General features: G+C 39.2%; 1 protein-coding gene across 1 annotated transcript in view; it reads left to right on the forward strand.

Annotated features, from left to right (window-relative positions):
- The window catches only part of il1rapl1a (interleukin 1 receptor accessory protein-like 1a), a 171,385-nt gene that overhangs the window by 138,883 nt on the left and 16,763 nt on the right, over positions 1-15,739 (forward strand). Inside the window, exon 6 of the mRNA XM_060928679.1 lies at positions 12,145-12,277. Within this exon, the coding sequence (XP_060784662.1) occupies positions 12,145-12,277 (133 nt within the window). The remainder of the gene's footprint in view (positions 1-12,144; positions 12,278-15,739) is intronic.

Raw genomic sequence — 15,739 nt, forward strand, 5'->3', positions numbered from 1 at the left:
GAGGAGTACAAGCTCCCCCTCATGGCTGCATTATGTATTTAAGGCAGTAGCATGGGTCTGTGTTCTAACATCGATCTCTACGCACACTTTTGAACTCTTCTGTGGTTGGAAGAGTTCAGGTCATTTTCCTTTCCGATACGACAACCTATGCCACATTAGGTTACAATGTGTTGATCAATAAAGTAAGAAAAAAAAACAACCTTTCCTTTTACTCTATTACCTTTGTGATCCTAAAAGACCTTGACTCTTTATTTTTTGAAACAGATCAATGTTAAATGAAATTGACCTCTTTTCTAAACACAGTATCACTTAAATTGAAAAGGCAATGAATTGTTCATGTGTAGGAACAGCCATCCATTCATTATCCGTAACTGCTTATCCTGTACAGAGTTGCGGGCAAGCCAGAGCCTATCCCAGCTGACTATGGGCGAGAGGCGGGGTACACCCTGGACAAGTCGCCAGGTCATCACAGGGCTGACACATAGACACAGACAACCATTCACACTCACATTCACACCTACGGTCAATTTAGAGTCACCAGTTAACCTAACCTGCATGTCTTTGGACTGTGGGGGAAACCGGAGCACCCGGAGGAAACCCACGCGGACACGGGGAGAACATGCAAACTCCACACAGAAAGGCCCTCGCCGGCCACGGGGCTCGAACCCAGGACCTTCTTGCTGTGAGGCAACAGCGCTAACCACTACACCACCGTGCCACCTTTAAAATAAATAAATAAATAAATAAATAAAGCACGGAGTTTGTGTAGTTTATTGCCGTTGAAAACCATGACTTTGTCTCACACAGAGACAAACAACCATTCACACTCACATTCACACCTACGGTCAATTTGAAGCCACCAACTAGTTCAAGTTCAAAGTGTTTATTGTCATATGCACAGTTAGGACATGTCCACTTGCACAATGAAATTCTTAGTCTGCTGTCCACCATGAATGCCAATTACTGTACAAATAAATAAATAGGCGGAAGAAGAAAAAGGCAATATAGTGCAAAAATAAAAACGAAAGCAAACAACAAAAACAAAACACCCAGTATAGAAAAAAAAGGCAAATGTAGTACAAAATAGGTAGTGTAATACAAAAATAAGGCAATGATCCGACATAGCAGCAGAAGGACAGTAAGGTGTGAATGTGCAAACAATTTAACCAGATGTAAACAGTTAAGGAACGGCAGCAAAAAGGGCAGTAATGTGCAAACAAATGTAAACAGATGTAAACAGTCAAGGGCAGTTTACAGGGAGGTAGTCCATGGTTGTACAGTAGACTCCTGTCAGCTGTTCAGTAGTCTGATGGCGGTGGGAAAGAAAGAGTTCTTTAGTCTGACAGTTTTATATTTCACACTTCTGTACCTCCGGCCTGAGGGTAGGAGTGTGAACAGTCCATGCTGGGGGTGGGTGGGGTCCTTGAGGATGGAGGCAGCTCTCCTGTGGACTCTGCAGTGGTAGATGCTCTGCAGAGAGGGCAGTGGAGTTTTGGTGATCCTCTCAGCAGTCTTCACCACCCTTTGCAGGCATTTGCGGTCCATTGCTGTAGTGCTGCCGTACCACACAGTGAAGCAGTTGGTCAGGATGCTCTCAATCACGCAGCTGTAGAAGTTGCTGAGGATCTTGGGTGACATACCAAACTTCCTCAGCTTCCTCATAAAGTACAGTCACTGTTGAGCCTTCGTAACCAGCTGTGTGATGTAGAGTGTCCATGCGAGGTCCTCACTGATGTGAACACCCAGGTATTTGAAGCTGCTCACCCATTCCACCTCAAGCTCCCGGATGAACAGTGGCCGATGAGGTCTCCTCTCCTTCCTCATGTCCACCATTATCTCCTTCATCTTGTCTGTGTTGAGGGTGAACTAACCTAGCTTTCATGTCTTTGGACTGTGGGGGAAACCGGAGCACCCGGAGGAAACCCACGCAGACATGGGGAGAACATGCAAACTCCACACAAAAAGGCCCCTGTCAGTCACTGGGCTTGAACCCAGAACCTTCTTGCTGTGAGGCAACAGTGCTAACCACTACACCACTGTGCCACCCCTGTATAGGAATACCAGGAGTAAAAAATAAAGTATGATAGATATTTAAAAAAATAATCTACAGAAACATTCTTGACATCCATTATCTCTAGCCGCTTATCCTGTTCTACAGGGTCGCAGGCGAGCTGGAGCCTATCCCAGCTGACTATGGGCGAGAGGCTGGGTACACCCTGGACAAGTCGCCAGGTCATCACAGGGCTGACACATAGACACAGACAACCATTCACACTCACATTCACACTTACGGTCAATTTAGAGCCACCAATTAGCCAAACCTGCATGCCTTTGGACTGTGGTGGAAACCCAGGCAGACACGGGGAGAGCATGCAAACTCCACACAGAAAGGCCCTCGTTGGCCGCTGGGCTTGAACCCAGGACCTTCTTGATGTGAAGTGACCGTGCTAACCACTACACCACCGTACCGCCCCCATTCTTGACATGTTAAAAAAAAATGTGCATAGTTTAGGATTCTTGCATGATGCATCTGATTTTAGAAAAGAAAAAAAAAATTCAATAAAAAAAAACCTAGTTTCGAATCTGCCAAGGAGTTCACTGTTGTCTGGCACAAACATTTGTTTTATTTCATTTGAGATTTTGTGTAGAAAATACTGTATGTAGAGATAAACCAGAGACAAGCTGCATTGAAAGACCATGCTGTCTAATGAGCAACACAAATCAGGATAATGATTTATTATAAGTTAAAGTAATGGCCTCAAGTGATTTGGAGGTAATTAGCATCTTATACTTTCCTAGAGATAGCCTTAAATTGGCTGTCCATAAGTGTGCACCCTATGCATGAAAGGGTTAAAAGACATTTATGTCATATGGGAGAACTTGGCAGAAATGGAAGACTTCCCATTCCTCTGACTGAATGAGTTCATGTGCTGTAGGCTATGCAATAGAAATTCAAGATGGCTGCCATTAGCCTCATTATTATCGCACTTTCTCATTAAGAGGTGAGCTAAATTGTTTAGCAAGGCCTAGGAGAAAAAGAAAACCATCGGCTAAATTGTCAAAATTAACACTTGGAGATGGATGTAAATGGTATTTACCACTCAGGAATTTTAAATTGCTACAATCTTCACATGAGGCGAATGTGGCTTTGTTGCTGTGCGATTGGAGAAGTGCTGGTTTTTGAGTCTGGTTTGGTGTTGAGAGTAAAGATATGAGAAAAAGATGTGGAAAGGAGATATCGAAGGGAGCTTTTCATTCATCCATAGCAGTTCATAATTGATGTGTGGGTTTTAAGTAAATAATGAGTAAATAAAATAGAAAGAAAAATAGTGACCCCATATTCATACATATAGTATGTTTTGTAAAAATAATCAGCTACGATACATTATTAATAATAATAATAATAATAATAATAATAATAATGTATTTAATGTAAAAATTAATTTCCTTTCGGCTTGATTCGAATGTAAGACGGCAACACAATGTGGAAATAGTAATTTTACTCCCCATTATTCCACAGCAGCTGCTGCACCAGTGTTCTTCTGTACAAGCACCTCAAGCTTATAGATTTGGTTTAAATGTTGGGTTTAATTAACTAAGAGTTAATTAAAATGTGTCCTTCATAAAATACATGTGGAAGCTGCACTCCTCTAACAGCAGTGTTGGAAAGAAAATAGATGCTAGTTTCACACATTTAATTACTGTGTTCTCTGGTTACTGAAGTGCTGCCAACATTGGTGCATATGCTGCTTGCTGTGTCTCATACTTACATACACACACATGTTAACCAATAAACAGTATGTTTTTTGCTGAAGAATAAGACAGATCTAGCAAATTTTACATTGGAAAACGTCGTCAATGTAAGGAGTAAAACAGGCTATTATAGGACAATAAGTACTGACACTCCTCCTGTGGAGGGCGGCCCCATGTGGACAGTTGGGGGTCGCGCCTGGAGGACGCTCTGGACTCTTGTAGTGGTGCTTTTGTGGCTGGGGACTGCAGTTGACTTGCTGACTTTGGGACTACGGTTGTCGTGAACGGTGTTGCGCTCGGGTTTCCGTTGGTGAGGGGTTTATAGCATCAACGAAGCTGACTTTGTTAGGACTGTTAATGTTATAGTCATGTTGTCTGTTGTTGCCCGGATGGGGATGGGTTCCCTTTTGAGTCTGGTTCCTCTCGAGGTTTCTTCCTCATGTCGTCTGAGGGAGTTTTTCCTTGCCACCGTCGCCACAGGCTTGCTCATTGGGGATAGATTAGGGATAAAATTAGCTCATATTTTAAGTCGTTCAAATTCTGTAAAGCTGCTTTGTGACAATGTTTATTGTTAAAAGCGCAATACAAATAAACCTGACTTGACTTGACGATGGTGCGATGTGAGCCGAAAGTTGATTATTTTTCAATAACAGCAAACTGTTTTATTACATTTGCCAACAGTTACACATTTATTATTAAGAACAGTTTGTATTTTTTTTTTATCAATTTATAGTTACATTTAATGTTGTCCAACATCTGTGAGACAAGTTAGTTCCTGTCAATGGCTGTAAAAAACCATGGATGGTAAGACACCATGCCTTTTCATTCTATAGAAATGAAGCCAAAATTATTTTCCACTTTTTTCAAATTTGGAGCTAAAGTTTGCGCAGAAGAGAGTCAATATTATAGGTGTCTTGTGGGAGAGAGTTCCAAGAGGTGAGGAGCAACATGACCGAGAGCTCTAAACCCCGTGGTTGTCAAGTGGGCAGGACGTATAATGAGACTGATGGAGGAGGAGGATCTAAGGGTACAGGAGGGTGGGAAGATGTAAAGGAGATCAGAGAAATACGGAGGTCCTAGGTTATGAAAAGTCTCGAACATAAGAAGCACAGTCTTGAAATCGATGCAGTATTTAACAGGAAGCCAATGAAGTTGCTGAAGGGCAGGAGTGCTAAAGGACATGTTCTATACTATGGAAAGGGTTCTGGTAATGATACGGGCTGCTGAAATCTCAACTAGATGAAGTTTATGGAGGAGTTTGTGAGGAAGACCAGAGAGGATAAAGTTACAAAGGTCAATACGTGATATAATCAGAACATGTAGTATGAGAGATAGAAGTGCTGTAAGAGATGAGCATAAATTATTGATATTGTGTAGATGGAAATATAAAGACCGAGTGATATTATTGATGTGTGGTTTGGACGGGTAAAATACTATCAAGGATGACACCCAGACTTTTAACCTGGGGGTCTGGAGGAATGAAGGAATTGTCAATATTCAGAGAAAAACTGTCAAGTTTGGCCAAAGTAGTTTCAGTACCTACAAGGAAAACTTCAGTTTTATCAATATTAAATTTGAGAAAGTTCGAGGACAACCAAGATTTAATTTCCAGTAAACAATCAGAGAAGGAAGAGGCTGGAAGAGAGGAATTAGGCTTGGTAGACAAGTAGAGCTGGGCGATAAGACAGAAAACACATCATGTCGTGTTACTGATAAACCACAAAGCTCTCCTTCCTGAAGACTTACAGAGACTCCTTCCATTATTGTCAAATAAATATATATAAATACAAGTTATCTTTCTTGGTTAAATACCAACACATTTTGTGTCTCTGTTAATTCAAAACAATAATGAATCAGTGCTTTAATGAGTGCTTTAATATAAATCTGTTATTTGCCGAATAGCTAGTCAGCTTATAGCTGATCAGTAACTAAGTAATCATATTCAAGCTTTCAACAGCACTGTAGCATAAATCCTGTATCTATACAGAATGCTGAACATTAAAATTACCAAACACAACTTGTTTATCCTAATAATTTTATACAGTGCACCAAGCAAGTTGAATTAGCAAGTATCAGCTGCTGGTGGTCCAACAGTTTATTTCCATGACGCAGCTACCTAAAACCTAGTCTCACATTCCATATTTGCTGAAATACAAACATCTTTCTGATTAGCTTAACATAATTATTGAATAATATGACTTTAGATGAATAACTGACTAATATGCCAAGACATTAAAGGTCCAATGGCATGAAATTTTCACTTTCTGAGTTTTTTTACCGTTAAAATGAGTTCCTCTGACCTTCTTAAGTCACCCCAGTGGCTAGAAATTTCATAATGTGTAAACCAAACTATGCCCACCCTTTGTCAACATTTGAGAATGGCGCGTCAAAATGGCGCGTTGATAGGCTCTTCCCTTCACTACGTCAGCAAGGGAGATGATCCCCACGCCCCCCCTCTGGATTCCCACCCACTGTATGGATTGCCCGCCCAGCTCAAAAGTTGCCACCAAACATGGAAGTTGCGCTGTACATGGATGTGACAACACAGAAAGGAGTCTGTTTTTACTGCCGACGGGAGAGCCCCTGAAGACGCAGTGGCTTAATTTTATTTACTCCAATAATACGCTGTCGAGTCTACCTAAGACGGTGTATGTTTGTCGGAAGCATTTTCCTGATGAATGTTTCCACAACTTGGGACAGTACAGGGCAGGTTTTGCACATCAACTGTCACTGAAGCCTGGGTCCGTACCAAGCATCCCTGCCACATCAGCTAAAAACACCGAACAAGTAAGTGTATAACTGTTAAGTCGTTTTGCCGTGTTTTAAAATCGGTGCCACGTTAGCCTTGCAATGGCTACATTAGCTGTGCAGCTAACCGCTTCCTGCAGTTAGCCAGGTATTCTGCGCTACAAAACCAAAAAGCATGCAGCATGCTCTGTTATAATAGCCAATCAAAACAGTTTTTAGAAAGACACCCACATTCTTTTTTTTAAGTCACTCGTTCATTTTATTTGTTTGTTTGTTCAGTAAAAACCCAAACATTTGTTGAATTTATTTTATTTATTGACGCACCTTAATGACGTCAGCGCGCGGTATTTTTCCCTTCGCGGTTTGTTTCTTCTCTCTCGCCATAGTAAGACACCCACATCCGCTTGTTCTGACCCACTGGAGGTAGCGTCACAGTGCTGTTAGCCAATCAGAGGTAACACGTTTACATGTCATGAATATTAATGATAAGAGCTGAAATCCTGTCGCTCTCCCGCCACCCGCTCCTCCACCAAACTAGAACAGCCCGAAACAGGAGAACCACAGCATTTTTTTTCACCAAAACCGGCTCACAGGGCATTCATTCATACTAGAGACCACCGCACAATTAATGAAAAAACGATGCCATGGGACCTTTAAGAGGATTAGACTATAAGTCAGTTATACTGCTTATTTTAGTGTGTTTATTTGACCATTTGCAGTATTGGTAGCGTAAGGGAGCAGAAACACTTCAAAATGGACTCTGAGTAAAAATGTGATTGAATACATTAAAAGGCTACAGCATGTCTTACTTGAATGTCTGTTATGTGAAACATCAGTCAAAAGTTTGGACACACCTTCTAATTCAATAGTTTTTCTTTATTTTTTATTAAGACCCTTCATATCTTAAAGTAATGATGGATGTTGTTTCTTTTTACTTTTTAGTTGAGTGGTTCTTGACAAAATATGGATTACTATAATTGTGGAATTGGGCTATTTACTGTATTATTATTATTATTATTATTATCTACTGTTTGATTTCAAACACATTAAGAAGGCAAGAAACTAGAGCGGCGGCTACAATTATCGACAGTCCATAATTATCGACACCTTTTCAGATTTACCGATAAAAACAATTTTACAAAGGCAAGTTTCAGTTATAACAGTTATTATTGGTTAATTAATCAACTGGAAGACCCGCCTCACCCTTTGGTCTTGTCGTCTGATGACACAGCTCGTTACCTGAGATGGAATTTTTTTCAGCACGATCAGCAATTAGAGGAAAACCTGGACGTTATCATCGCAGGTAAGCATAGTGGAAAGATCATGGACATGCTTTTACTGATGAAATTCACCGATGTTTCATGATCTTGTCGAAACCTACTTTGTTTCTTACTCTTTCATTTGACAGTCGCCATTTTGTATCTAAACCCACATTTGAGACGTTACATGAGGTGTCGATAATAGTGATCACTTTCACCTTTGTCCACCATTATCGACACCCTGTGGAATTAAGTGACATTTACAACTGTTATGGATTGATCTTTGTGTAATATTGTTGAAGTAGATGAAGTACTTAAAAAAAAATAAAAGTGCTGTGACTTACACACACACACACACAGTATATATATATATATATATATATATATATATATATATATATATATATTAGTGCTGTCAAAAATGTCGCGTTATTAACGCGTTAACTTGACTCAATTTTAACGGCGAGAATTTTTTTATCGCGAGATTAACGCTCTGTGACATGATGTAGGTTTTTCATAAGCTTTTGAAACTGCCAGGAACTTGGAACAGAGACTTTGCTTAGAAAACCGATAGCAGCTAGACTGTAATGCCCCGCACAGCCAGAGTCCTCTGCCCCCCCCCAAGAACCAGCGCGGGCAGGGCGCGCTAGTAGAGATGGGATTTATGGCTCTTTGATGGGATCCGCATCTTTGTGATCCGTTCTTTGAAAAGAGCCGTTCAAAAGACTGGCTCATTTGGCTCTTTTTAAATATTTATTCAGTTTTAAGAAGACAGCGTCTAAAGAAGCCAGATCCCTCTGAACTGTAAACTCAATGCTATCCCAGAAATCCTTCCTGTAATATGCAAATTTGGCTGCTTCTGATTGGACAGCGCGACGCATCAACAGGCAGAAAGTGTAAAAGTACAAAATGTGTTAAGTGAGCTGAAACAGTAAAGATCAGATTCAATGCAATATTTATCAACGAACAACTTAAAGTTAATATAATAGTGTACTTTATATTATAATCAAGCATGTCAAGCCTACCGTCACTGTGTAACCTGTCTCTCTGATAGACTAACTCAAGCAGTAGATCACTTCACTCATGGTTCTTTTGCTAGCCCTGGTGCTCGGCTTAGGTTTCACTTTGCAGTGGCTGTGTCAAGACGTGTTATGCTTTGCAATAAAAAAACAACATTGGTACAAAACAAGCCCATTCACTTTTTTATGCTGGTAAGAGAATTACAATGGTTTTTCGTGTGACAAAAATGTGCGATTAAATTGCGATTAATCGCGAGTTAACTATGACAGTCGCGACATTAATCGCGATTAAATATTTTAATCGCTTGACAGCACTAATATATATATATACACACACAGTGTATATATATATATATATATATATATATATATTAGTGCTGTCAAGCGATTAAAATATTTAATTGCGATTAATGTCGCGACTGTCATAGTTAACTCGCGATTAATCGCACATTTTTGTCACATGAAAAACCATTGTAATTCTCTTATCAGCATAAAAAAGTGAATGGGCTTGCTCACCGTTCGAACTACGGGGGTACTCGGGGGATCCGAGATCCCCTGAAACAGACATGAGATCCCTTGAAAACATGATTTGGGAAATGTTGGGGGGTCTCTAAAATATTGGCAAAATGATGTTTATTGACATAGCAATCGTGTGTAAAGGGAAGCATTTGCATATCCGAAGTGAGCGCGCGATGGAGATCCGCGCTCTGAGACAAGCGCAAGCACCCCCCCAAGGGAAAAAAAGGGACCCCCCGAAAATATCGGCATAGTTCGAACACTGGTTGTACCAATTTTTTTTATTTTTATTGCAGAGCATAACACATCTTGTCACAGCAAAGTGGGGCTGGAGCCGCCGATGGGAAAACGAAACCTAAGCCGAGCACCGTGGCTCTTCGGGGGAGGGCAGAGGACTCTGGCTGTGCGGGGCATGGCATTACAGTCTAGCTGCTATCGTTTTTCTAAGCAAAGTCTCTGTTCCAAGTTCCTGGCAATTTCAAAAGCTTATGAAAAACCTACATGATGTCACAGAGCGTTAATCTCGCGATAAAAAAATTATCGCTGTTAAAATTATCGCGTTAATAACGCGACATTTTTGACAGCACTAATATATATATATATATATATATATATATATATATATATATATATATATATATATCAGAAAAATTATATAAAATTTTTCTGATTCATAAGAGAATGGAATGTTTATAGAGTATTTGGAATCCTACTGCAATAAATAGAATTAGACCAGAATTAAATTCCTCGCATTTAAAAAATTACATCCTTGAAATATTCAAATTTTTCTATTCCATTCAGATTTTTTTTTTTTTGCAGTTTGTTGTAAATATCTATCACATGCTACAATATCAGTAGACATTTTATATTTTGGTTCGAGGAATGACATGCGACCTTTGACATGGATGGTCATGTGGTTACAGTGTCAGTTGCCTGTTGACATTTACTGGTAAACTACAAAACTAGAAATTAATACAAACAACAACGAATGATTAATAAAATATGATCTACGAAAATACTTAGAAAGTGGAACAAAAAGATTTTCTGACACAGGTTAAATATTATCAGTTCATTTATTTCCAAACATTAGAATTACTTCCTCATTTATGTAAGCACCGACATCAATATATTTATATAAAAGATATTTTGTACTAAATATAAGTCTATGTAAAACAAAGTTTAAATAAAAAACATGTTTTATTCACTTAATACCACATACCGATTTTTAATTTTTATTTTTTTAAATAAATAATCATCTGGGTGTCGATAATTGTCGAATGGTGTCACATGATCTGATACACTAAGTATTCAGGAATCAATCTTTTTTTCCAGTGGAATTTTGAGTAACTATTCACAATGCACAATTTACATATTGAAAGTCTTTTCTACTTTTTCAAGGGCCAAAAGATCGTTAAGGTGTCGATAATTGTAGCCGCCGCTCTAGTCCACTAATTAACTTTTGACGAGGCACACTTGTTAATTGATAAGCATTCTAGGCGACTACCTCATGAAGCTGATTAAGATAACGTCAATAGTGTGTAAAGCATCACCAAGGTAAACGCTGGCTACTTTGAAGAATCTAAATTATGAAACATATATTTTTTTTTAACACTTATTTGTTTACCACATAATTCCATATCTGTTTTCCTATGTTATTTCATAGTTTTAATGTCTTTGCTATGGTTCTACAATGTAGAAAATAGTCAAAATACAGAAAAACCTTTGAATGAGTAGGTGTGTCCAAACTTTTGACTGGTGCTGTATACAGCTGTTCTGAAAGCAAAGCGCTGTTCATTTCCAATTATTGTCTACAATACATGCAGATACAAAACGCATACAGTATATACAGGCCTGCTCTACCTGAAGCATTCAAGTCAAGCTTTTCCAACCATATAGCAGGAGAGAATAGTTTTAATGAGTGCCTGCTTGTCACAGAGCTGACTAGAGGTTTAAGAGTTGGTGGCAGGTTGAGCCCCTGATTGGCCCAGTGAGATCTGCTTCTATACTGTACATACAGATGCTTCTGACATCCCTGCTGACACGCAATATCATACGCCAAGGGAGAGGGGAGTGGGAGTGTGGGTGAGTCAGACCTGTCGATAAGCTCGGTATGTGTTGGATGAATTTAGTATCACCCAAACAGGGTTAATTTTTTATTAAGTGAAGCTTGATATAGTTGGTATTAAGATTAGACATTCAAATGATATCCATGTTTGGGGGGATTATTATTCGAGAATACAGATGCACATAAAAGAAAATGTCAATTGTAGGCATTGGGAATGTGCAAATTAATTGTACAGTATGTATTGAATCTATACAGCAAGTACTTCATGGGCTGATGCTATGGATTTCAGAGATCCTAAAACTGGTCCAGACTTGAAAGTTCAGCTGAGATGCAGGGTTTTTTGCAGATTAGAATTGAAGGGAAACACCAGCTGCATAAAAGACATGTGGGAAAAAAATCTAATTTGCCAGTCTAAAAGAAGCTTTCTACACAGCATCTCTAATGAGCTACGGAGCTTGACCTCATTAGATGAGTGTGTAACACCTGAGTGCTTCAGTTCTGAAGAGAAGACATCTCCACCCCAGCACATTACAACAGAGCCTAATCTCAATGCATTAAAAACAAAATTGGCGAGAACAATAAGGCGTAAAAGTCATTGGAAATTTTAATCTTTTGGAGGCATCTTAATGGGACTGACAATGCCTTCGAGAACCACCTCCATCATCCATGCCAGTAGTCCCATAAGCATGATGTCTTTGATGTCGACTCCACTCTGCACAGGTCTGATGTGACTCTTCAGTGCATGTAAGTGAATGCTAAATGTGTCTTTGCATGCCCTCGGCAGGAGCTTCGGTCAATTTGACGTGCCGTGCATTCTTCGGCTACAGTGGCGATGTCAGCCCACTCGTGTACTGGATGAAGGGAGAGAAGTTCATCGAGGATATGGACCAGAGCCGCATCCGAGAGAGTGATATCAGGTAGGAGCTGACTGAGAGACACAGATCAGACCTATACCATTTCTACAGCAGATCACACTCTTAGAGATTGTTCAACAGTTAACGAAAGGACCTGTTCGTATTAGACCAAAGGAGTTCATTTAAACTTCTTATCAGTTGTTTCCTGTTATCTGAAATCCAAAAACCTTTTGAATAATTCAATGTAATACCTCACACAATGCATAATAAATCAATGATTCAGCTAATCAGCTACACCCACTCAGTAAATACAGTAAGAAAACAGTGCAGATCACAGAACTGTGAATAAACACCACAATCCATTTCGTGTAGTCATCAGATGTATTTTGCTTATGGTTATTAGCGGCTCGTGTCCGATCAGAAATTCATTGTTTTTGTTTAAAAAGTAGCAATAATTTTGCCATTATCTAGGACTCTAGAGAAAGTATTGCTTCTGTGTGGTTAGATTACACGCCATGCTGGGAGATGCTTTAGAATACAGTCAATTTCAAAATGAGAAAATTACCTATAATGTACAGTTTATCTGTCAGGCCATCCATGCCTGACTTTTCTTTTCCCACAATGGGCAGGCAGCCTCATCAGGTCACTGGCCTGCTGTGTGCTAACATGCTTAGGGCAGTTAGCAGAAGGGAAAGTGGGTGAGATCTCAGCTTTGGCAGTGTTGGCCATGACCTTCCCTTCAGCAGCGTATGCCATCTCCCTAACAGTCTTGAGCAGCAGGAAAAGAGGACAAGCGGTCTGTCACTGATATGTGACTAAGCTTATTACATTTTCACATTTATGATATAATGTTGCTCCATTTTCGGTTTTTATTTTTGAATCGTGTACTTCCTTCCTACACCTCCGATACTGCATACACAGCAATTTACCTGCACAATTTCTCACGAAGCAAAAAGGAACTTTTCGAGTTTTTTCATTTACCTTAGATAAAGCAAGGCAAAACTTAGGTCGTTAAACAGGGATAACTGTAAACATAAATAGTGAGCTGAGTAATATGATTTGATACAAAGACACAGCACATACACTGTTTTCCAGGTTCAATTGCACTCCCTAGTTTAATTTAATTAAATTAATGGCTAAATGACAAGCACATAATTATGAATAATCAAAACAACAACAACAAAAAAATAGTATTTATGAGACAGGAGGTTAACCTACATTTATAAAAGTATTTCTCAACAACCAATAGCAGCAGCATCTCTGTCGAGCATGCATTCGAGGCTTCCTTTAAATGTGGCTAAAATAAGTCTTTTAGAAGACAGCTGACTCATGCTGCCTTCAGCGTGAACCAGCCTTTATCTCAGAAGCGCACAGTTTCTGTCCCATAATGCTGGCTATTTACGGATTTTTCACCCAAGTGGAACTAGTGGTAGTGATGGTATTTTTCAATGTCCCTGATAACAGTTCAGTTGAGTATTTGTAGATCGTATAGCCAAGTTGGAAAGTTAAAATGAACCTATTAAATTTTGCTCAATACTCACCTGGTCTACAGCGATTCTTTAATTAATACAGTGAAATGAAGTGACTCTATGGCAATTACCACCTTAGAGAAAATAGCTTTATGAGTTTTATGCAGTCAGAAAGTTGACTAAGATGGGCCAATGCTGATGGAGGAAATTAAGCCTGCATTGAATAGTTGCAATTATTATACACATGGGCCACTTTTTCCATGGAATAAAAACATGTATTCTATTCCCTTCTAGTGGGCTTATTGATGGCATGCAATATTGTTATCATATCACTTATCCTCCATGTATTATGCCACTCTCCCCAATGGAGAATGAGCCTGCAATATTGTTATAATATTGCGTGATGTCAAGACAACACGATGTCACACATCAGAGCTCATGTGAAGATCCACTGACAAAACTTTTCTGCTGCACATGCGCACAATCATTTCTTTGTTGGCCAGGAAAGAGAGAAGATCCAATGCTAGGATTAAGCACTAGATAAATAAACTGTAAACTGAAACTAAAGACATGCTGAACACCCTAAAGGCTACCAAAACTTCATTATATGTTCTTCACGCATATTTACAAGAGAAAAACACACCAATGGACATTGAAAAACTGGAAAAGAGACACGTTGGAGATGCAAAACTTCCATGCTAGAGAGTGACTGAAAGTTTGTACACAAACATGGCTGCAAGGTTTGCTTCATTAAAAGCGGAAGATTAGAGAGAATTTTGAAAGAGAAAGATGCGCTGAACACCCAAAAGGCTACCAAAACTTCACTGGATATTAGGGCTGCAACTAACGATTATTTTGATAATCGATTAATCTATCGATTATTTTTTCGATTAATCGATTATTAATCGGATAAAAAGGAAAAAAAGCAAAATTTGATTTCCAGCATTTTATTTAATTAACCAAACTGTCTTTGTTCAAAAGTTGTTTCCAACTCATGAAAAAATTAAATGTATGCTACATTGAGTACAAAAAAAAAATAAAAATTTTGTAGCAGCTGAATTAATGTAAAGAAAATAAAATCACATAAAACATAAAATCTTTTTTTATATAGTGCAACCACCATTTCTTTATATTGTTTTGTCAAACAAAATCCTATTGAAGTCTTGAATTTTAAGATGGTGAACAGTTTAAATAACTGTAATGAAAAACAAATGAACATTGGGTAATGCTGTCATGTGCTGACAATAATCGGGAAGCTGCGCACATTTGTGCAGCCTGAGCGGCAGGACTGCGCAAATGTGCACAGCTTCCCGATTTAAACTGTTTTTTCCTCATCCTTATACTTCCTGTTTCATGGACTGTAACGGATTTGCTTATTTAGTAATTTTAATACAGAATTTACTTTGAAATTATAATCAGACACTCCAACGTGCTTCCTCTTCAGGTGCTCATTCAGCGATGTTGTGCTTCCGTGCCACGCGAGATCAGCTCTGCACATTTTGCACCTAACGCTGTTCTTTGAAGGCGTTAATGTAAAGTGCTCCCATACTTTTGATGACTTGGGTCGGACATTTTTCTCTCTACTAACGTTAGCCTCCTCCGCCATTTTTCAAACGCTTCTTCCAGGTGAGCTACACAAAGCACGGCATTGGTTCGCTTCTCCTGCTTCTTCTTTTACGGCGGTCGGTATCCAGCTTAATGGTGCTTTACTGCCCCCACATTAGGGAGTAGCAACTGCACTTATGTGTATGATAATGTAGACCCAACTAATCGACTATTAAATTAGTTGCCAACTATTTTAATAATCGATTTTAATCGATTTAATCGATTAGTTGTTGCAGCCCTACTGGATATTCTTCACGCATTTAATCTTCTGCATTAAATATATGGAAAAGCTGGAAAAGAGACACATCAGAGACGTAAAACTTCTGCGCTAGCGAGTGACTATGACAATTTGTACACAAACATGGCCACGAGGTTTGCGTCATTAAAAGCGGAAGATATATTTTGAAAGAGAAAGACGCACGGAACACCCAAAAGGCTACCAAAACTTCAT

The sequence above is a fragment of the Neoarius graeffei genome, chromosome 9, assembly GCF_027579695.1.
Source record: "Neoarius graeffei isolate fNeoGra1 chromosome 9, fNeoGra1.pri, whole genome shotgun sequence".
NCBI classification, from domain to species: domain Eukaryota; kingdom Metazoa; phylum Chordata; class Actinopteri; order Siluriformes; family Ariidae; genus Neoarius; species Neoarius graeffei.